Source organism: Tachysurus fulvidraco, chromosome 2, assembly GCF_022655615.1.
Source record: "Tachysurus fulvidraco isolate hzauxx_2018 chromosome 2, HZAU_PFXX_2.0, whole genome shotgun sequence".
NCBI lineage: Eukaryota > Metazoa > Chordata > Actinopteri > Siluriformes > Bagridae > Tachysurus > Tachysurus fulvidraco.
Genome location: NC_062519.1, coordinates 35,379,190 through 35,402,588, shown reverse-complemented (window position 1 = coordinate 35,402,588; position 23,399 = coordinate 35,379,190). Strand labels below are relative to the sequence as shown.

The 23,399-nt window shown below is 37.8% G+C and overlaps 1 protein-coding gene and 4 non-coding genes across 6 annotated transcripts; 2 read left to right on the top strand and 3 right to left on the bottom strand.

The window, feature by feature from the left end:
• Window positions 1–1,179: 1,179 nt before the first annotated feature.
• Window positions 1,180–18,101, top strand: kif7 (kinesin family member 7). 2 transcript variants are annotated; one of them, XM_027162591.2, is made up of 19 exons: window positions 1,180–1,328; window positions 2,125–2,526; window positions 3,751–3,951; window positions 5,003–5,390; window positions 6,384–6,924; window positions 8,536–8,676; window positions 8,783–8,977; window positions 9,596–9,726; window positions 10,399–10,526; window positions 11,408–11,569; window positions 11,710–11,912; window positions 14,776–14,973; window positions 15,123–15,248; window positions 15,573–15,749; window positions 15,995–16,210; window positions 16,527–16,733; window positions 16,913–17,111; window positions 17,341–17,490; window positions 17,654–18,101. In XM_027162591.2, exons 2-19 carry the CDS (start codon window positions 2,196–2,198, stop codon window positions 18,028–18,030), a joined length of 4,071 nt encoding a protein of 1,356 aa, XP_027018392.1. In that variant the 5' UTR covers window positions 1,180–1,328; window positions 2,125–2,195; the 3' UTR covers window positions 18,031–18,101. The 2 variants fall into 2 exon arrangements, with proteins under 2 accessions (XP_027018392.1, XP_027018401.1); XM_027162600.2 differs by having other exon boundaries at window positions 1,286–1,393.
• Window positions 18,102–18,345: 244 nt separating this feature from the next.
• On the bottom strand, window positions 18,346–18,418 carry trnar-acg. The gene has a single exon. It is a non-coding gene; the product is annotated as a tRNA-Arg (tRNA).
• Window positions 18,419–18,711: 293 nt separating this feature from the next.
• trnar-acg lies at window positions 18,712–18,784 on the bottom strand. Its single transcript has one exon. It is a non-coding gene; the product is annotated as a tRNA-Arg (tRNA).
• Window positions 18,785–19,548: 764 nt separating this feature from the next.
• On the top strand, window positions 19,549–19,621 carry trnar-ucg. The gene has a single exon. It is a non-coding gene; the product is annotated as a tRNA-Arg (tRNA).
• Window positions 19,622–20,140: 519 nt separating this feature from the next.
• Window positions 20,141–20,213, bottom strand: trnar-acg. The gene has a single exon. It is a non-coding gene; the product is annotated as a tRNA-Arg (tRNA).
• Window positions 20,214–23,399: the final 3,186 nt, after the last annotated feature.

Genomic DNA, 23,399 nt, shown 5'->3' with positions numbered 1-23,399 from the left:
ACTGCTTTTGTGTATTGTCTTTTGTGTAATGTCTTTTATTGTTTGTTTGCACTGTCTTTTGTCTTGCACTGTATGCACTAGGTTGCACAGATGCACTCTATGTGGCTAGGACTAACTTATTTAAGTCCTTAGCTCTGGGTTGTTCTATGTAGCTCTGTCTTTGTTCTATGTAGCACCATGGTGAAATGAAATGACAATAAAAGCTTTTTCAGTTGACTTCTAGATAATAGAACTAATACTAAATACTATTATATAACATAAAACATGTTATTTTATTTCATTCAAATTTATTCGTTTATGAGCAAAAAGGGGTCTTTGAAATATAGTCAGAGAGTACATACAGTATATCTTTTAGTAAAATAATTGTTGTGTGTTATCCTGTATAATGGGGCTCTCAGCAAACTGAAAGAAAATACACCTGGAATAATTGGAATGAAGATGACATAATTGGTTATTTGTGATAGTCATCTCCCCTTTTATCTCCTTATCTCATAAACATAAGACCACCATTTGGATCTACAGTTTGAGCTACAGATATAACCATGTCCAAAGCCGATGACAGACGCCTATGATTTCCTCTCTTCTCTTCTCCTGCATTGTGTGTGTTTTATTTTATTTGTTTATTTATTTTTACATTTCTACAACCTGTTCTGAGGAGCTCTACTGATTCAAGGCTTAATGTATCTGTTGACAAGTAGAAATATGTTCTTAAGGTTGGTTAGAACTGTACTGTAACTCTGTAACTTTAAGGTTATAATCGTAACTTATATATATATATATATATATATATATATATATATATATATATATATATATATATATATATTATTTTTTTAAACAACAGCAACAAAAAAAAAAACAAACAAAAAAAAATAATAATCAACAAAACAACTGCTTTTCGCATCCAGGGTAACATTTACTTGCCTCACACTTTTATTATTCAAATTCCATCACAAAGGCTGTTTTATTTAATTCAACAGGTCACTAACCTTATCCCTGTTTGCAACAAATGAAATTCTTGATAAAAATGATCATGTTAAATGGAAACCACAGATAATTCTGTATAGCAGAAATGCTTGACTCACAGATTTCGGAACTTGACAAAGGAACCAAAATACCTTATGTTATTTCACCCACTCGTATTCTATTTACTCCCGTGTCCCGGGCTAGGATTGGCTAATAATTATAATTTATAGGCATTCCACCAATAGTAGAAAAGAACTCTGGAAACTATCCAATTATATCATAGGAGGCGGGATTTTTAGAATACGGGTGTGAAGAAAACGCGTTTGTTCCTTTTAGGGAAAAAAAACATGGAGTCGGAAACAGTAAGTTTATAAATTTATGATGGACTATCAGAAGTAACAGTTTGCCACGATTTACGATTTATTAGGTAAATTGTAACTCCAGTTATCAGGCAGTCAGTATTATGTTCGTATTAAAAGCTGAATGTTTTAAACAAACAGTAAAAATTATTTACAGCTAACTTTTTAGGTTCTGTGTCTAACTTGGCTGGCTAGCGGGTCGTTTTTGTTTCTAGCTAACGCTTGTAGCATCAGAGCTAAAGTTATACGTTACACTGCAAGACGACAAAGCTTAAAAACAGCAAACGTTTTTATTGTTATTCGTTCATAAGTCATAAGTCTAAATATTCTCTCATTGCTGTGCTGTTCTAGTGCTTCTAAATGTAAACATGTTGCAATGTTTTCTTAACATCAATAAAAATAAACTTAGAAGAAAATATTCTACATAAAAGAAAACAACATAAAAGCTACAGCATGCAAACTACAACAGCATTTCTTATAACGTACTACTACTACTAATAATATTAATAATATCAATTAATAAGTACTGTTAGGGCTTTACAAAATACCCAAAGCACAAAACTGGTTTTATAGCCAAAAATAGATATAACATGATCAAAATTGTCAGACAGATGTTTTCAGTTGAACATACCTTTATTTTGTTCAGTGTTAATGTGACTAAATTGATAACAATTACACATTAAAGCCATATGTTGTACTGATGAACCAATCTCTCATGTGTAAAAATAACCAATTATTAGCTTCTACAGAAATGTATTTGCTGTGAATGTGATCACTTTTTAAGTTTTTTATCTTCCAGTGATATTTTGGAAGAGAAGCACAATGGATGCAGGATCTTGAGTACTGTTGTGCCATAGCTCTACAGAGGTCATGTCTCCCAAAGTGGCGCATCAGCAGGGCAGGGCCGAGGACACGGCGGTGCAGGTGGCAGTGCGAGTACGTCCTCTGCTCCCTAAAGAAATACTGCACAACCATGAGAGCTGCATTACTGCACTGCCTGAGGATAAAAGGGTTACTCTCGGTCATGATCGCCACTTTCACTTTGACTTTGTTTTTGAGGAAAGTGCTGTCCAAGAGGATGTATATGCAGCCTGTGTCCAACCCCTTATTGAAGCCTTTTTTCAGGGTTTTAATGCCACAGTTTTTGCTTACGGTCAGACAGGCTCAGGCAAAACCTACACAATTGGAGAGGCTAATATATGTAAGTACTTTTTTTCTACGTTTCCTCTGTGGTGTATCTTAGTGTCTCATAAGGTCAGTATTCAGTAGATTTAGATGATGCATAATTTAACAAATCACATGCTACATGGCCTGTTTTCTTGAAACATACTGTGAAGTCTTGCAACATACTGTGACTGTGTTTAACTCTTGTTTCTGACTGATGAAAGTGGTGATTAATTTTCTATAACATTTAAGCTTGAATAGTAGGCAGAACTCATCTTTATATTAATTTGTGGAAGGAGTCTCCAGTGTCAGTGCTTCCTAATAGTCAGAGATAAAGCTGTTCTGACTTGGCCTTTCTGGGCAACACGATTGGCTCTTTATAGCTTCAAGAAAGGAAAATAAGTCTGGTGAAGAAACGGCTCTTTATAACTTATGCATGCCTTTTCCTGTTTTTGTTACTTAAATATCTAATATATATATACCTGCTTCACAAGTTATCACATAGGTGCAAATTTCGGTTTTCATGATTTCCAGCCTGTCCAGTCTTTACATTTACTGTCTGTAGATCAGCCATCAATCTAAAAGGACCACTAATGTATAGAGTAGAGTAATTCTTAGGGTGGTGAATTATTCTTAGCACAGTCCAGTCTGTCCACTTTGTCACACCTTCCATGTACATTCTAGGAGTCCAAAAACCCATTTCTTAACTGTTGTTGGGAGGATAACTCGGTTGATGATTCTCAGCACAGGATTGAAACTGGTTGAGAATCTTTGGTTAATAGTGGTCCTGTAGGAGTCCCTTTTACTGATGGATTAGATCCAGGTGGACTGATGCACTATATATTAATATGAGCTACAGTCAGTTCCAGTACTACCTACAACTGTACTTATATTTTTGGTGCACTTTATCAAATGGCAAGCCTGTATTCTTACAAAAATAAAAAGTAGTTTTCATACTCCCTGAAAGAATTCATGACACACTGATATGTTAGTGTTTTAGTTGGAACTTAAAAAGTGCTTCTCATGACAACTATAGAGTTTTTGTGTTCTATCAAGGCCAGCGATTTTCTGTGTTTGAAGATGCTTACTTCTTGTTAAAATCTTCTTATGAGTTCACACACATTTGGGATGCCAACAACACTTCCCCCAGCGCAGCTGTCACTGCTCGAAAGCACAGCCCCTCTTGCCATCTGAGATCTTGATTTTTGGCATTTGGCTGTGAAGAGCGATTACGAACCCACTGCTGTTTTTTTGGCTGCAGCTTCCTTCGGTGATGACGAGCAAGGAATCATTCCCAGAGCAGTAGCTGAGATCTTCAAGCTCCTGGATGAGAATGACCTCAGCGACTTCTCTGTCAGAGTGTCCTACCTTGAGGTTTACAAGGAAATCTTCAGAGACCTTTTGGAGGTGGAGACAGCTAGCAAGGACATTCATATCCGGGAAGATGACAAGGGCAGTATAGGTGAGAAGCTTAAGTTAGCTAAGGGTTTGCTGTGGACTTTGTGAAATGCTAAGCGAAATGTCATGTTCTTCAATGCCATGTTGCACAGCTATTCAAATATCAGTTTATCTGCAGTTAATTCTTGTATTTAAGTATCTACTTAATACATATAAAAACAGGCAGACATTCTAGTTGATAAATAAACAATATTGACATTACAAGTTTAAACCTTTTATTGTTCCTTTTCTTAGCAACTGTATTTTAGTTTGTATCAAATGTTAAATCTTGAAATTGGTAGTAACAGATGTCAGTCACTCAGAAGCAGTGGATAAACATCCTTATTGCTGAAATTCTAACAGGATTGCCTAAATACTCATGTTTGGTTCATGAGGAGAATTCAAAAGCTCTTGGAATAAATGAAGCTTAAATAGACAGTTTACGGATGCATTTGTGGGCTTGTTTGTGAATACAGTGTGCCCACGGGTGTCGCTGAGAACTCTGCAGGCAGTTCCTATTTCTTGATGTATGTCCAATAAATGGATCTCAAATTAGCCTGCCTCTTTAGATAGGAAAAGGCAGCACTGAATACATTTTACTCATGATTTCAAAAAAAAGCCTTTTATTTGTCTTATTGTATATTAGAGGAAGTCACTTATGCCTATTACGTCCTCCATAAAACTTAAATGCTCAGTCATGAAAAATATTATGCTAGACATATAATTAACAGTATATTAGTAGCACCCTGTTTTTGCAGTTTACCATGTCATACAGTTGAAGGTGGGTTAGTCTGAAATAATTTTAGTCATGCTGTGGCCCCAGTAATAACATCTTCAACGCATGTCACAGGTCTGAGTGGCAAAACGTGTTTGTATAATATAATATATAATTAATACTTAGGCCCACATGACGTTATTCTTATTTCATTGAAAGATATTTGTAGGAGAATACTAAATACTATTAGAATAATTTATTGCTCTGGTTGAAAGATGCGGCCAATTTTATTCCCGCTATATTTCTAATCACAAGTCTGCATTGAAGTTACAAGAGGTTTTTTTTCTGTTGTATTCTACAGTTCTTTGTGGAGTGAAAGAATGTGAAGTGGAGGGGATTGATGAGGTCTTGAGTCTTTTAGAATCTGGAAACACGGCCCGCCACACAGGAGCCACTCAGATGAACCCTCACTCCAGCCGCTCTCACACTATCTTCACCATGTTGATGGAGCAGAGGCGTGGTGGCTCTCGGGCTGCTAGCAAGAATTCACAGATTCTGTCCTCTAAATTTCACTTTGTGGATCTGGCTGGATCCGAGCGAATTCTTAAAACTGGCAATACTGGCGAGCGACTCAAGGAGAGTATTCAGATCAACAGTGGACTTCTTGCTCTGGGAAATGTGATTGGGGCACTAGGGGACCCAAAAAGGAAAGGCAGTCATATTCCTTATAGGGACTCCAAAATAACAAGGTATGAAACTTAGCTTAAATCTTATTTAATTAAATTTCAGTACACCCCATAGAATAATTTCTTTTACAGCTTTTTTTTTATATTTTGGATTTGTAATATAAAGTGATGGTGAAAGAATGACATTAGGAATCACTGGTGGTGGAATATATTATATGGCCAAAGGGTTGTGGACACCTGTCCATCAAACTCATGTTTCTTCTCCAACATTTGAATTAAGAGGCCCAAACTTGTTACAGCATGATTATGGCCCTGTGCACATAATGATGTCCGTAAAGAAATGGTTTGCCAAGATTTGAGTGAAAGAACTCAAGGAGCCTACACGGAGACCTGACCTCAACTCCACTGAACACCTGTGGGATGAACTGGAGCTGACCTTCAGGCTAACATCAGTGCCTGACCCCAATGAAGCTCTTGTGGCTGAATAGACAATCATCACAGCCGTTCTCCGATATTTAGTGAAAAGCCTTCCTTAGAAGACTTGAGGTTAATATAATTATTAAGGGGAACTAAATCTAGAATGGGATTAGAAAGCAGATATGGGCACGATGATCAAGTGTTCACAAACCTTTGGCCTTATTTTGTATATGCTGCTTAACAAAGTTTCAATATTTATGCTGTAAAAATGGTTAGTGTAGATAGTATTGATTGATTTGTAGCATGCACACGAATACATTTTATAATTAAGGGAGAAGCAAAAATAATTATGGATGCAAATGTATATATTAACATCCAGTCATCTATTTGTTAACTGACTATCATTTAAGTAATATATTGAAAATACGTGTTACAACAGTATTGAAGATACTTGCAGTACTGTAATAAAATTGTACTGTGATATTTTGATATTGTTATAATATTGTCATATTGGCCAGCCCTAGGGACCAGTTAGCATGTTTTATTTGCTATGTAGTAACACCTCCTATTGTTAGTTTTTTTGGTGTTCCTTAAAAGAATGATGAAATACAGAATTGTATATTTTTCCCTTTTCCTCAGAATCTTAAAAGACTCTCTTGGAGGCAATGCCAAAACACTTATGATTGCATGCATCAGTCCCTCATCCTCTGACTTTGACGAAAGTCTTAACACCCTCAATTATGCTAAACGAGCTCGCAACATTCAAAACAGAGCCATGGTGAACTGTCATGGGGAGCCAGATCGAGTGGAAAGCCTGGAATTCCAGATCAAAGCTTTAAAGCGAGCACTAGAGAACCGGCAGCGCTCTGAGACCCGTATCCTTGCTCGCTCAGAGCCCGAACGCCGGATGCGTTCACTGGAACCAGATGTAAGCAAGTTGCAGGCGGAGAGCACCCACTATAGGACATGCACAGACTCAGCCTACAGGCTGCTGATGGAGCTGCAGGGGGAGGGAACCCTAAACCCGAGCCAGCTGTTGCGTGTGAAGGAGTGGCTTTGTGCGGTGGAGGAGGAGCGCAGCGGGTTGAGCACAGCTTCAGGGCTGGACAGTGGCATTGAAAGCAGTTCCACTGAGGACACCGCTGCATTGAAAAAGGGACGGGAGATTCTAAAATGTCAGGTGGGCAATCTGTCAGTACAGTTTTATTCATATATTGATCATAAATACACCCAGAGGCCTAAATTCAGTACTGTACCTGCTCCAGTATTTTGGGGAATACGTTTCATTTAGATGTAATTCATTTTATGTCTGACACTAAGCAAAGTTTGGAGCAATGCTAATCTTCTTGGTTGTTTTAAGGCAGGGGTGTCAAACTCTGGCCTGCGGGCCAAATTTGGTGTAATTTCATTTGGCCCGCGAGATCATATCAAATGTGCATTACAGCTGGCTAGCCGCATGCTCCGCTAATACTACAAATCCCAGAATGCCTCGCCACTGTATTGACGCGTAGTCACGAACAGCAAGCGCCCCTCGTTCTCTGTTGACAGTCGTTAACAACCATGCTACAGTTGCAAGTTAATTCCACCCTCCACAAAAATGGCCAAACGAAGGATGGACAATAGGAGCTTTCAAGATAGGAGGGAGGCAGATTATCTGTTCACCAATATAAAGGACAGATCGGTTTGTCTTGTGAGCTAAGGTGTCTGTAACGAAAGAATATAACAAGAAGACACTATGAAACGAAACATATGAGAGGTATAAGGACCTGGACGTAAAGCAGAAGCTCCAGAAGGCAGAGGAGATGAAAAAAAAGTCTGGTTTCCCGGCAGTCTATGTTCATGAAAGCAAAATCAAAAAGTGAAGCTGCTGTAAATGCTGTAAAGCTTTATTGTGGCAGCAGAGACAGCAAAATCTGCCCGGCCCTTTAATGAGAGAGTTTGTCAAAAAGTGTATGGTCAAAGTTTGCGAAATGAACACCACTGATGTGTCTTTTATTTAGAATTTAACTTCTTATGTGTTTGTGATATCAAGCTCTGGTTGTTCCAAATCCTGTGTTTAAGCAAAACTAAAGTTTGTTTCCATATGAAAAATGTTGAACATTACATATCAGTTGCAGTTAATTTTTCAATAAATATTCAGTTTGGCCCGTGACTTTATCTCAGTTTTATATTTTGGCCCACTGTGAATTTGAGTTTGACTCCCCTGTTTTAAGGGGTTTTCACATGGAAAGTGACAATCACCATGTATTCAGTTCTTGTGATAGACAACAGACAGGCAAAGCGACACAGACGGAGTGGCAGGCGGTGTGGCTTGCATGTTAGACCCTGAGAAATCATTGCGCATGTGGTGCCTGTCAGAATCTCAAGTTCAAGTCATGGTGCACAAATCATACCACCGTTGGCCAACAATTTCAGTTTGTCTAGCAAATCTAAGATGTTAATCTTTTTCAGATTATAATGAATCACCATGAAGGATGTACAGTAAAATGATATCTAGAATGCAAGAGTGATATAATTTCTGTATAAATCAAGTAGCAAGTCATTGATATCTCTAAACAGCTTCATCAACATGTTTATATTTTGCTAAAAGAAGGTAGCATGCTAACTGTATTTGGTATTGCCATCACTATGGTTATCATTTAACATATGCAAGCAATTTTTCTTTTCCATCTTTGGGAAGTACTAAGAGGCAAACAGAGGTGTGACCAATTTGTTGCCTTGAGCTACCAATTCAACTAACTCTTATTCCATACCTTATGTTATAATTTGTTTAAATGTTTTTGTTGCCCAGGAGCCAGATATGAAAGTAGAGTGGAACAGAGAAAGGGAGAACTATATTTCCCAGCTGCAAGCACAGACCCAGCGATTAGAGCAGGAAAACACAGACTTCCTTGCTGCATTGGAAGATGCAATGGAACAATACAAACAGCAGGTTAGAGAATTCATGTAAATTTGTCACGTTCATCAGAGGTGAAATATATTTTTATGTTTTTAATGTCGCTACAGCTCATATTTGTGCCTCGTATTTTGCCTCCCAGAGTGATAAGCTTCAGGAGCAGCAAGACCTCATAGAGGAGCTGCACTGTCTTCTGGCTCATCCAGGGATGGGAGTGATGCAGCTGACACAGAGACCCCACACTGCACCTATTAACTCATCACAGCAAGCAAATCTTGGCCCAAGCCATTTAACACCTTTTTGCAATGGAGAGGCCGGAGGAAGCCCTGCACAACAAGTAAATACTGTTTTTAACTTACAAACAATGAAAAAGTAAAGACAGCAAAACATCTTACTTGGCACAGATGGTGCACTTATATACTGCACCTTGGTGTTTGTCTGTGGCTCTAGTGTATGTGTGGCTCCATATTGCTGTTTATAATATGCAATTGTCATTTATTTAGGTCTCTAATATAGTGTGCATTTGTGCAAAAAAGTTAAAGTTTTCAGTATCTCACAATATGAACACCATGCAAACACAGAGGAGTATGTTAGATAACTAGTGAGGACAATATTGCATATGAATTACATTTCACTATGCTGCCTACATATTATATTTACACCTCATACTAATTTGCTGCCTCCTTTTTTCCTCCTGAGTTCAAACTGGCAGCGATTTTATTTATTTTTTTGTATTGTACTTTATACTGTAGCACAATGTTAAAGGTGAAGAATCTATGTTATATTTCCACATTATTGTATAGCATCTTGTCGGAATATGCTCCTGCACCCACTCAGTTTTGAATGCAATATCAATTATGCAAAGATGCACCATGATAATCTTATCTAAATGTCTGCCTTATCTAAGTGTCTTTTGCAATGAAATGAATGTTCTCTTTTTTTCCTGTTCTTTCAGACTGGTCTGAGTGTTTCTATAGACAGTCATCCCCTTTCTGAACAGGCCCAGTGGGACAAGGAGTGTGAGTCTTGTGGAGATGATGGAGAAGGCGATAATTCTCCCAACAGAGGAGTCAAAGACAAACACAAGTATGGATAGTAAGATTTATCTTGTGACTTTTTGCAGATATGCAGGGTCACTCAGAAGGAAGAGTAATGTTTACCCTCTGTGAAATATAGCACATTAGAGCTTGCTCCTAATCGGGGTGGCATTGTAACACTGTGTCTAATCTAAATGCACAGCAACAGAACTTATGCAAGTCCTTCTTTTCGAGGTAAGGCCAACTGAGATAAGCGGAGTTTAACTTTTTGGAAACTAGGAATGGGGGATAGTGATTACAAGATTATGGCCATGTTCCACTACCAGGGGGCAAACACAGAACCCATAACAACTGGCAGAATATCAAGATAGGACTGCCCACATGAAAGCGTTCAGTGACTTGAGTGAAATGAGGCGAATGATCACTGCCAGTGTGAACGCAGGGGGGAAAAAAGGAGGACGCAGCAAATTAGCATGAAGAGTGCCCTGAACCGAAATATAATATGTAGGCAGTGTAGTGAAATGTTATTCTAGAGTTGTTATTTAGAGTTGGTGGGTGTGAAAAACACTTGCACACACTCCACTCCAATCTAACGATCGCTTGAACGATTACAAGATATATTATTTGCTTTGCCAAATAGTGCAGTTGCTGATCTAAATATAACTTTGGTTCTTTGTACAGTAAGTAGTTTCATTCTGCATTCATGTGCCTTTTTCTACAGAGGTATGAATATTACCTGGTCAAAGAAGTGTGTACCATTTCAAGGATCACCCAGAAGAACTAGGGGAACTCTGTCTCAGGTCTTGGGGCTTTGCCACACTCCAGGATTTCACTACAGCAGACGTACTTGTGAGTTCAGAAATGAAATAGTATACAGTACCATCAAAGAAGTTAATTTGCTCAACCTCTTTCTGAAAATATGAGAATAGTAAAAAAAAATACATTTTACACTTAATTAAATTATTTCTAATTTTGTCACATTTATTTCCACTCTTAGAAATTCTTATGAACAATCTCTAACTGTACTATGTTTTTTAAAGCAGTCCTGCATTATGAGGGGATATAGAAGCCACATTTCTAGAATACACAACTACAATGAGCCAAAAACATGCTGACCTTCATAAATCAGACCTGTTAGGACAATTAGAGAAAAGTTGCTATTGTATTCTCTAGCATTTCTAATTACAGATATGTCCAGTTGAAAAGGCTACTCTATAATCTCAGATTTCATTACCTTAATGAACAAAAAAAATGACATTTTCATCTTTATTAACTGCTTTATCTTGGTTACCCATTCATACGCTTATTTACAGCCAGGCTAATTTAGCCTTGTGGCATTTTCAAGTATTCTTAATTATTGAAAAATAAATTATTTCTTTTTGCCTACACTTTGACGTGTCAGCTAATTACAGCAGTAATGACAGTGACTGAGTATATAAAAAAACACCTTGGAAGTAATTATTACTGTGCAAAATAAGTAAATATCCTGCATTGCTATAAATAAACGGTATCCTATCATGAAACCGTCTGAATGGTTCATTTTTTTTCCATACAACATGCTCCATGTATGTCCTTGTATCACTATTATGCTTCCCTAAACATTTCTTTAAAGTTGTTTTATTTCCCCGAAATTCTACGGTACAATTTTATGGTGAAGTATGAAGTTTCAATACAGTATACAGTCAGTGAACAGATACAGTCTAAATATGTTGTGTCTTTTTTTTATATAGCAAGCAGCAGTATAGGGGAGAGCTCAGTGCCAGAAAGTCTAAGAGGCTGCAGGTGGGAGATGGGCTCAGAGAATGGGTTGCTCCTAGCCCAGCAGAAGATCAGAGAGCTCTCTGTAACCATTCGGATGAAGGAGGATCTCATCAAGGAGCTTGTCAAGACAGGTAATTTTGATCATCCAGATATAAGGGTGGGTGATTATTTAAATTCAAGACAACAAAGCAGAATCATAATCCCCTGGAATGAAGTAAAAGATGTATAGTTTTTGAAGGAATAAAATAGTACATTAATTGTGTGTTCACAGGGAAAGATGCCCAAGCCATGAACAGGCAGTACAGCAGAAAGGTAGCTGAGCTGGAGCAGGAGGCTGAGCAGGCACGAGCTGAGCTCACCGAGGCTCACAAACAGCTGCAGGAGCTGGAGGTGCAAGGCAGTCGTGATGCCGCTGACCGCTCGAAAGCACAGGAGTGCAGGAGAAAGATTGCAGCTGCACAAAGCAAAGTGCAGGTCAGGCTGTTACATGCGTATTTGTGAAGTAAAACTAGCATGTTGTGTAAGTGAATGTTAAACAGGAATTCTAGCTTAAATGGATTTTAATCACATTTGTCATGTTAATTACATGTATTAAGTCTAATTTATACCTGCTTTGAAATGGGCTTCTGACACCTACAGTAAACATTATGTGGTCATTAAAATACTATAACCCAGTGCTGTTGAAACCTTGATAGTGATTGTTTAGAAATTGTGAGGGAACTGGATGTTCCACATCATTACATGCTACTATAAACAGATAAAAACTACAATGTTTTATTGTTTAATAATTACTTACTGAATAAAAATCAGTCAGCTTGTGTTTTCCTCTAACAGCCAAACATCAGAATATCTTTCCTTGCTTTCCAAATTGATTGGGTGGAGCAGGCTTTCCCTTTCAGGTTCTTTCCATTTTCTAACACAAAGTGAAGCTTGTGAGTGAATATTCTGATTTTATTCTTGTCATTTTTAAACAACACATTTTATAGTGTTTGTAACTAGCTTTTTTCTAGCGTGTATGTGTTGTTACTACAGAAATTATTATGCATTTGAACAAGTGAATTAATTATAAGCATGTCATTTATTTTAGTCGTGCTTAAAGTGCTGTCAGATCTGTGATGTCATAGTAATAAATGAACGAAATTAATTAAGATCAAGACACATTTGTCTTTTAAATGAATAATGTTAAAACATGTCACTTAATGGCTTAAGATTTCAGCAGATCCACTGCAGAACAATCCGTGAACAATTTTTTTTTTTTTTTTTTTTTTTGTAGAAACAAAACTTTCCTGTTTCTCGGTTTAGCGACTTTTTTTTTTTTTTTAACAGATTCATGTATATATTGAAAGGAAACTACATTTTAATGTAGTGCAAGCCTTTTTTGTGTGAGGCTACAGAACAAATAGCAGTAACGTTAATTCATCTTCTTTGAAATTTTCCTGCAAGTTAGTCTGTACTGAAGATGTTTCCATAGTGTTGCTTTCAGCACATGCTGGATTTATTCAATGAAATCATACTGTAATTTTATTCTTGACTCTTCATTTGTGGGTTTTGTCACCCATATAATCTATTTACTAACATAATAGCATGTAATGCTGAACAAAAGATCACGTGGTCTTTATCTTGGCAATTAGATTTGAAGGGAGCAAAGGCTCTATGCTTTTTACTAGAGGGTTGAAGAGTTGATTTCCCAGTAGAGCATTAAGACACTGGTACAAAGAATGTTAGGCCTGAAGCTATAACCATTCTTTTACCATTGTTCTTCTAGAGATTTTCCTGAGGCATTTGAAATAGGAGTGTAATCCAAAATCACAAGACCTCCAGTTTACCTTCAGGAACACTAATATCACATGGAAAAAGAAATCCTGTTAGTTTGTTATTAATTAGTTTGTTAATAATTTGTTTATCTACATACATCATATGTAATTTATTGATTGCATCATTTATTGTGATCTGGTGTAGAAGTGTCCTGTCTTGTGGGATCATGGAACTAAAAAGTTCTAAAATGTTCTTATTTATTCAGCCTAATTTAACACACCTGATCAGGTCTTCATGGGGTAAATCTGGTGGTCTGAGATGTGGGTTTGACATTTTACAGTAATTAGACACACAATGTATGTCGATACATTACGTTGTACACTTTTTCATTGTTATTAACTCTATCCCTTCATTTCTTTTTTTACTTGATTTATTCCACCTTAATAGGTCGCTCAGGATGAGTGTCTGCGAAATGCAGAAATCTTTTTTTGTCTACATGAATATGGCTATAAATCCTTAATCCCTGAAAGCTAATACTTACTGATTGATTACAAGTAAATAATTTGTTGTTGTATCGCATCATATTACACTAGACCCAATATAATCCATGATGACTATAAACCATTAGCAGATTTAAAGGTCCATCATATAATGTATCATATTGTTCTGACTGGAAAACACAATGATGGTTGATGGAGACAAAGTTTTTTTTCTTTTCTGTAAAGTTTTTGCAGAAGTCTTAACATCTACCCATAGCATTTTTTTTTTAACGTATGCAGGAGGCAAACAAATTAAATGTGAATTTTTAAATGGCAACTCTGAAAGGAAGTGTTACAACAGCCAAAAAGAATTCTCTTGGGCTAGTTTAAAAAAAAACAAGCCATTATTTATTAAGAAGCAAGCACACCAGATTTTTGTCTTAGTTATTTATTTACTGTTGCTTGGAGTATATCTAGGGGGTCGGGATTAATTAGCTAACCAACATCCTCTCCAACATCCCACCCTCTAGAAGACTATTTCTATAGTAACAGGCAGGTTCTACAATTAAAACCACAATGTTGAATGTGCTGTGCATTGGAATAAAGTATACTCTTTCATTACATGCATGATTTTTGTATAATAGCATGTCCTGTTGTGTGTTTAATACAATTTTATTATCAGACTGTCCAGACATGCACTTGTGTTCATTTTGTTACAATTATATAAAGTAAGCTTATAATCACAGCTGGAGTCTTACCAATCCAAACATGACTACAGATTGCAGTAAAATATCATTTATGCTGTTAGCATATGCTGTACCATCCCCTGGCATACACTAGTGTTTTTGTGGTAAGATCCTGTTTTTCCCTCTCTTCCTGCCAGGATTTTCCTCTTAGCAATGTTGCCCCCTCTGGGTTTTGTCTGTAACGGTGACAGAACGTCTGTGCCTTAGATACTGTGACATTGTTTAATGTGTTCTCTTAAATGGCTGTCAAGTGTGATTTAATGTTTTGTAGCCAAAGAGTATCTGCATGGTAATATTTCCAAAAACATTCCTATCAAGTACACAAAAATGTGTTATGTCTGTTTTTCATAATTGCAGGTGCTGAAGCAGAGGCAGCGGGACACTGCAAAGTTGGCCTCTCTGTCAGTGCAGAGTGAGCGCCGTGTACAGGAGCTGGAGAGGAGTGTGCAGAGTCTGCGGCAACAGCAAGACCAGTTACAGCGGCGCCTCCGAGAGGAGAGTCAACAAAAGAGAAGGCTGGAAAGTGAGATGCAAAGAGGCAAACATCGTGTAAAGGTGAACACATTAACCATGGTATATTCAGCCTTACCATTGCCAACTGTGTTTCTTATGTCCACTCAACCACTCAACAGCTAGTTCTGAGCCTTTTTGTGAAGTGAAAGAAGTGGTGTGATGAAAGAATATTCTACCTGTCTTTTATTTAGGAGCTGGAAATAAAGAACGAGCAGCAGCAGAAGATTCTGCGGATTAAGACGGAAGAAATTGCTGCCTTCCAAAGGCAAAGGAGGAGCGGCAGTAACGGCTCAGTTGTCTCACTAGAGGAACAGCAGGTACAGACCTGGGGAAGCCTAACCACAGTGTTGTGCCTTAATCTTGCGTGTTTGTTAATGTGGTTTTATTATTATAGGCAAAATTGGTGACCGTCTCATGGCTTGTTTCAGCATGTTCTAAGTTTACCCTCTAGGATTTGACTTACTCTTGGATGGGTATTTGATCTTGAGTTTTGACCACAGTGTTAATTTATGTCTGCAGTAAACTTGCTTCGTCATGTCTTAAAGTTCAGCTTTCCACTAAGAGTAACAGCATTTTTGATAAAAATGTAGAAGAGTTCAGACTGTTGCATTCTTTTTGACTGGTGTTGATATTCTGAGCAGAAGATAGAAGAACAGAAGCGATGGCTAGATGAGGAGATGGAGAAGGTTCTGGATCAGAGGAGGGGTCTGGAAGACCTGGAGGGGGAGTTGACCAAAAGAGAGGAGATCCTGGCCAAGAAGGAGGCGTTACTCTTAGAGCGTAGCGGCCTAGAGACCAAACGACTCCGGTCCAGCCAAGTACGTCAGACACTTTTCATCCAATGTGTCTATGATTTAATACAAAACATTTCTTACAATCTCAATGACAAAATTTCTAACCCAGTTAAGGCACTATAGCAACATTACCTTCAGTATATACAATACAAAACCTGAACACTGTTTATTCACAAATTACCAGTATCAAGAACACTCTTTATTGCTAAAGCATATAATAATACATATGGTACTGTCCGAAAGTCCAACATACTCATTTCACCTGGCAGGCTCTGAGTAAGGACCTGGCAACACTGTCGAATCGTATTGAATCACTGGAAAGAGAGCTGAGTGAGCGGAACGGACAGCTACGAAGTAGCAGTGCGCAGGACTCCCAACACATCCGCCAGGAGATCTCAAACCTGCGTCAGGAGAAAGAGCAGCTCCTCAAACAGAGAGTAGAGTTGGATGACAAGCTTCGCCAGGGTAACCTGCTGTCTCCTGAGGTGGGTCCACAGTAAACACTGCTTTAGTAGCTATACTAATTGAACATATTTAGTGACCTCATTACACATTGCATCCTTCTCTCTCAATTCCACAATTACTTAAACTGACATCATATGGAAAGAAGAGAAGCGTATGTGTAAGGGGGTTGGCATTATGTTTGTGTTTGACCAATCATTGTATATAGAACAGTAAGCCTGGTTTCAGGACTGCAAAAAAGGACCTCAAACAAGTCCCTGAAAAGGATTTGTGGTTACTGAATATGTTCCTGTAGGTTTATCACTTGTAAATACTTACTGATTTCTAATTGACCTGTAGGAGGAGCGCACCCTCTTCCAGCTAGATGAGGCTATAGAGGCGTTGGACGCTGCCATTGAATACAAGAATGAGGCCATCACACAGAGACAGAGGCAGTTGAGGGAATCGGGAAGCATGCTCACTCAGTGGGAGATGAACCTAATGGCCAAACTCACCTACCTGTCTGCCTCTGAGACACGTGCTTTGCTCTGCAAATACTTTGATAAGGTCTGGGCGTTCTCTTTTTTCAATGTCTACTATTATCTACTTTCAAAGGGATTGTATTATTAGTGTTTATTTTTAGCTTTCCTGAAATTCTTTTCATGTTTGTTATTAATATGAGTGTTTTACACTTTACCTTTTTGTTTGATTGTTTTTTTTCTTTCTTCCATGTTCCCGGTGTAAAGGTGGTGTCACTGCGAGAAGAAGAGCGGAGGTTGCAGGTGGCTTTGGCTGAGCTGGAGATGCGTGTGGAGGAGCAGCAGCACCTGGTTGGATGGTTGGAAGCAGCTCTAGAACGTCAGCAACTGGACACCGATCGCCGGCTCACACAGCAACAAAAAGAGCATGAAAGAAATGTACAGCTCCTGCTGCACCAGTGCCGAGGTGACTGTCAGGCTCCTCAGAAGACTAAGTGCTTACTCAGAGACTTGTACATTTCTTTTTCTTTTTTTTTCTTTTCTTTTTTTTAAATTAAAAATACGTTCCTTTCTTGATGTATATCAGTCATTAATACATTTTTCTGCTCTGTTTCATGAATCAGCTGCCAGGTCATTATTTGGAATGTATATACTTACATACAAGTCAAACAAGGCTAACTTGGCTGTTTACACAGATCAAATGGACGAAGGTCTGGCTGGTAGACAGCGGCAGTATGAGGGATTGATCCACAACCTAAGCAAAGAACTGAACTTGTGCAAAGCAGTCAATCAGGAACTCAACAACAAAATAAGGGACATGTGTGGACTGGGAGATCAGAACAAAGGTGAGCCTTTAGTGAACTAGTTAATTGTGCCATTATCAGCAACATCTGGTTATCTTTAGTATTAAATTATAATTATGTACACATTTATAAACGTATTATAGTTATACATTTCTAAAATATTAGTTGTCATAAACAGGTGTGAAGTGTCTGATTTTCATTGCAGGTGGAGTAGACCGGGTGCAGTGCAAGGCAGGTGGAGACAGTACCAGGTACACTCCTGAACCTGAGAGTTCCAGAGTTCACAAGTCAAGAGAGGAAATGCGGGAGTTGGTAAATGCCCCGCTGCCCCCCACATGGAGGCGTTCTTCCCTCCCCACTGAAGACCAGCATGTAATGGAGGAGCTTAGGCAGAGCGTAGCTTGTGAGCTACCAATCAACAGGATTGTCCAGCCTAATATAAATGTGAATACTGCATATTGGAGTGGCACAGGCTCATTGTCCCTCACCAAATCTCGGAGAGAGAGCCGGAGGTCAAGTCTAAACCAGGGCCTCATTGGTTCAAACTCTACAATCATTGACGTTCGGAAAAATCCATTATAGCTAACTGTTTATTTTTAGTACTATTGTGCATTTATTTTTTCATTAAACTGCATCTCTGTCTTGTGTACAAATTCAGTGGTAAATGTATACTATGGACAATTTTTAAACCATTGAATTATATCACATTGTTGTGTACAGTACAAAAGCACTTTATGTAATAGCAGATTTTGCGCTTGGTGGCTATTGTACAGAAATATTACATGGTTGGTAGCCTAAAAGAACCGTATGACTTTTTATACACTTAAAAGCTTTATAGATAATAATGGCGTTGATTAAAATTTTTTTTAAAAAATTAATAAATTTACAGAAAAGTTTCGAGCCAGCCAGGAGTCGAACCTAGAATCTTCTGATCCGTAGTCAGACGCGTTATCCATTGCGCCACTGGCCCATTGCTAGGAACCCTTGACACTACTTCTTTTGACAAGCATCCTGACGTGATATGAACGCTTTACAGTTACAGTTTATATAGTGGGATTATTCTAGCCTGTCATTTTGCCTTAAGCTTTAGCATAGCTCCGTCTCGATTGTCTCTGGGCTGCTAACAAAGCTGCAGTAATCCGGTTTGGACACAATTATTTTTAAAAGTTTACTTTTTTGCTTTAAACACACTTCAAATATTCAATTTGAGAATGACGCTGCGTCTTCGTGTGTAAAATTGCTGCATTTGGTTAAAAAGCATTACGAGCCAGCCAGGAGTCGAACCTAGAATCTTCTGATCCGTAGTCAGACGCGTTATCCATTGCGCCACTGGCCCGATGACGTAGAAGGCTTCGAACGGTTCTTTATGAATCGACAGCTCTTTATATAAAGCAATCTCCGAGCGAGCCAGGAGTCAAATCTAGAAGCTTCTGCCCCCTAGACGTGTTATCCATTGCGCCAAAGGCCACATGACAGTGGGGGTTCTATGAGTCGACTCCAGGGAATTGAATTCAGATTTTTACATACACACATATAAACTTAGTTTAAAACATACACATGGGTTGGACAATGACGCTGAAACGCTGGTTGTAGGATCACCAATCTTCAAAAATTTCACATTCCATAAGTAAGAGCAAAGTGTTGATTTCACTTAGCATAGCAAGATCTACGACACATAGAGTTCAGAAGTGGACAAACTGTTGATGTGAATCTCACTGACGCTGCTGTGTATTCAGGGCATTCTATCAGAATACTATCACAAGGACGATACCAGGAGTAATTGTAGACTCAAGATGAACCTGCCTGAAAGGGCAGTCTTTGTTTTAATCCACGTGGAGGACATGTTCAGTGGCCTACACACTGATCTGAATATTATTGAGCCAATTTGGAGAAGGAAACATATACCCTCCATCAGCATCACATAATGACCTGGGCAATGTCCTTCAAGAGCGACGACTCAAAATCCCTATGGCCATAATGCAGTACTTAATGCTATTTTACTTAGTTATTTAAAGTAGAAATACAAATTAAAATGTTTAATTAATTAAGGTTATACTTCACATGAGGTGTAGACCTATACATCGTTAGGGTACCAGACGTGGCCTCGTGGCCTAATGGATAAGGCGTCTGACTTCGGATCAGAAGATTGCAGGTTCGAGTCCTGCCGGGGTCGTGGTTTTGACCACAGTACACATAGAATAATATAAACAACGCTATTTATATATGATAATATAATCATCGAGCAAGCGTTGCCTCAAACACACCCACTGCCCCTAAAGTCTGTAATCTATTTACACACACGCAAATCAACAGTAAGATAACATGACCATTGTTTGATTAAAAGTGCCTTAGATACACCCTTGAGAACTTGCACGATGCCAATTGCACGTGTAACAAAGTCAAATATAATAATAGTAACAATAATAATATGATAAACGTCTCCTCTGGTCCATGTTGAGCCATAATCACACCATATCTCACACTTCTTTTTCTGCAACGCCATGCGTATGTATCGTTTGAATCTGGGCGTTACAGCTGAAAGTCTTTCAAACACCTCTTACATTTTTAAAAATATATCTCAAGAAATAAAAATTCCTTCTTGCAAGTAATATTAAGTTTTTAATACATTTAAAATGTTTACATGTTACAATAAAATAACATGGCTAAAAGGGTATTTGATTAAAAAGCATTACGAGCCAGCCAGGAGTCGAACCTGGAATCTTCTGATCCGTAGTCAGACGCGTTATCCATTGCGCCACTGGCCCGATGACGTAACAAGCATGTTCAAATAATCCAGAAATATACAGCGCTTTTTTGAACCTGTTTCTTGGGTAAAATAATAATGCCAGATTGGGGTTAGCCCAAATAGACGGTATGGTTATTTTATGAACATGTTCATTAGCTAACTTTAGTTCGTTGTTGGTCTTGTTTTAAAACACGTAAACTACTGCAGTATTTTGCCCTCTTTATGTGTCATAGTATATGTCAATACATAACTCACAGTCAGTAATCCAATCGTTTTTAGACAATTTCCGATTAAAACTTTCTAATTCGATCCAAAAGTGATGTAGAATCCGGACCGAAAGTGAACTAACTGTATGATTCAGGGAAAGAACAAATCTCTGTCATAAATTAAAAAAGTAAAAATTTGGGCAAGTCGTGGCCTAATGGTTATGGAGTCTGACTCGTAATCCCAAGGTTGTGGGTTCGAGTCTCGGGCCGGCCACGACTGAGGTGCCCTTGAGCAAGGCACCGAACCCCCCAACTGCTCCCCGGGCGCTGCAGCATAAATGGCTGCCCACTGCTCCGGGTGTGTGTTCACGGTTTGTGTGTGTGTGTTCACTGCTGTGTGTGGGCACTTTGGATGGGTTAAATGCAGAGAACGAATTCTGCGTATGGGTCGCCGTATGTCACGTCACTTTAAATGCACCTCCCTAATTTAGAAAGTCAAACTCATCTGCAAAGGTTTATGGTTAAATCTACAGAGCCTTATGTTTTCGTGGACTCTAAGAGAACAAACAAAGCATTACAATGATAACAGATCTTTTTTCTCAAAATGAAAGTTGCTCTGTGTATCGAATGTCTCCATGGTAACCATCTGATTTCCAAATAGTAAGAGTGTAATCGTTATTGCAGTTACACAATCTGTCCGCAAGATGTCACCATTGACTTACTTACAAAATAGCCAATCGCCGGGCTTTTAAATCCGAATCCAGAATTTGTTCAAATGTTTTTTACAACATTGCTATATAGTCACAAAACAATTAACTGCAATAGGCTTCCTGCAAAAGAGCAACACGAGGCTTTTATGCTTTTTATATTAACATTAAAAAAAGAATTAAACAATAATTTTAAAAAATCACGTCTATTTTCCATGGTGTTTATCAAGGGAGATTTTTTATTTGTATTTTTAAACAACAACAAGAACAATAATAAATGTATGTACATTTCATAGTGCATTTTTTGGATATAACCCAAAAAAAATCAAAACTAAAAAAATGTCAGTGATTTCGTTTGACTTACATGTTACATGTTTCAGGATAAGATCTCGTCAGTCTGCGGTATAAAATGGTCATTAAGAAGATGATGCGGGACACAACCTAACCTTTTTTTCCTTCTTCACTAGTTTGTCTAAAAGTGGATAGATTCAAAGCATTTTTCTCACATTTATTTAGTTATGCTTATATTTATTTTATTTTGATGATGATGATGATGATGATTTTTCATTCATTCATTCATTCTCTACCGCTTATCCGAACTTCTCGGGTCACGGGGAGCCTGTGCCTATCTCAGGCGTCATTGGGCATCAAGGCAGGATACACCCTGGACGGAGTGCCAACCCATCGCAGGGCACACACACTCTCATTCACTCACAAACTACGGACAATTTTCCAGAGATGCCAATCAACCTACCATGCATGTCTTTGGACCGGGGGAGGAAACCAGAGTACCCGGAGGAAACCCCCCGAGTCACGGGGAGAACATGATGATGATGACGATGATGATGATGATTATTATTATTACTTCTTCTTCTTCTTCTTCTTCTTCTTCTTATTATTATTATTATTATTATTATTATTATTATTATTATTATTATTATTATTATTATTATTATTTGTATAGCCTAGGTCTTGTTTTATAAATAAATTATACTTCTTTCATAATTTACCTGGAAAGAAGTTAAGTAAAAGTTAAGAATTTTGTAATGTGAGGGGTACACTGTAGCTTGAAAATATGAAAATCTGATTTAATTAAAACCAGAAAAAAGATGTTAGTAAAAACATCCATTAACGTACAAATGACAAAAACATAAATAAGAATATTTGTATATTATATTAAATATCTTCTGCAATCTGATATATCTATGTAATGAAACATGACTGCTATTGATTTCTCTTAGTCACGGATCTTATTGACTTGTCCTTTATGTACTGCCATTGACAAGGTACACACCCCTGTCTGTTTATCTTTGGTTGAAAACATAGTGAAGTTACATGCACAGTCAGCACAGTTACTTTTAATAGCGGAGCAGATTCTAACACAGTGTTACACAGACAGGACATAACACACCATTGCAACATGCCCCATATGATCAATTCAGATTCGGGTTACTCAGTTCTAAAGGCTTTATAACATATTAAGTCTATGTATGATTATAGCTGAAAGGTCGCAAATTTAAATTTAAAAATTCTCTTGTTTTAAATTTAACACTAAACACAGAGCTGAAAATTAACTTTGGTTTGAAATATTACTTAAACTATGGTAAAATAGTCTTCCCCTAATATCTTCTCGAGTTGTTTAAATATTGTTAAACATTACTGTTTTAGTAATTAATTAATCAATTAATTAATAGAAATGTATTTGCTTAATTGATTGTTAGTTGGTTAGTTATTATAGTTAGTTTGTTTGTTTGTTTGTTTTACACACAGTGTTGGTACAACAAGGCAGTCATAGTCAAAGTTTCATCATACCAGTGAAACTACTAAACAAAGTGTGTTACAACGTGACCCGGGTTAGATTGTACCCCACTCTCCCCTAACAGATTATTTAAATTATTACAGGGATTATGATTTGTAACCTATATATCGTGTTTTTTTATAACCTATATACCGCGGTTAGACTTTATATATAATTTTGTTGAACTTTACTACATTATCATAGCACGAGTCTGAGAAACAGGCACCATTATGAACCCATTTAAATGTAATATCGAGTCGTTTTTAAAACACCAGCGTTTGAAGCAGTCAGTTGTCATAGCAAGCTCTTGCCGCTTGAGGTCAGTGTTCGTACAGAAAACCTCGTATTAACACAGTTATCTGATAATGAACGTATTTGTAGGTCTGGATAATGTATAGGCTCGTCAAAAAAAGGCTTGCAATCATTTTCATTTTCATTCAACTTGGTAAAAATTACGTATTTTTATAAAGAATTCAAAGTCAATTAAAACAAAC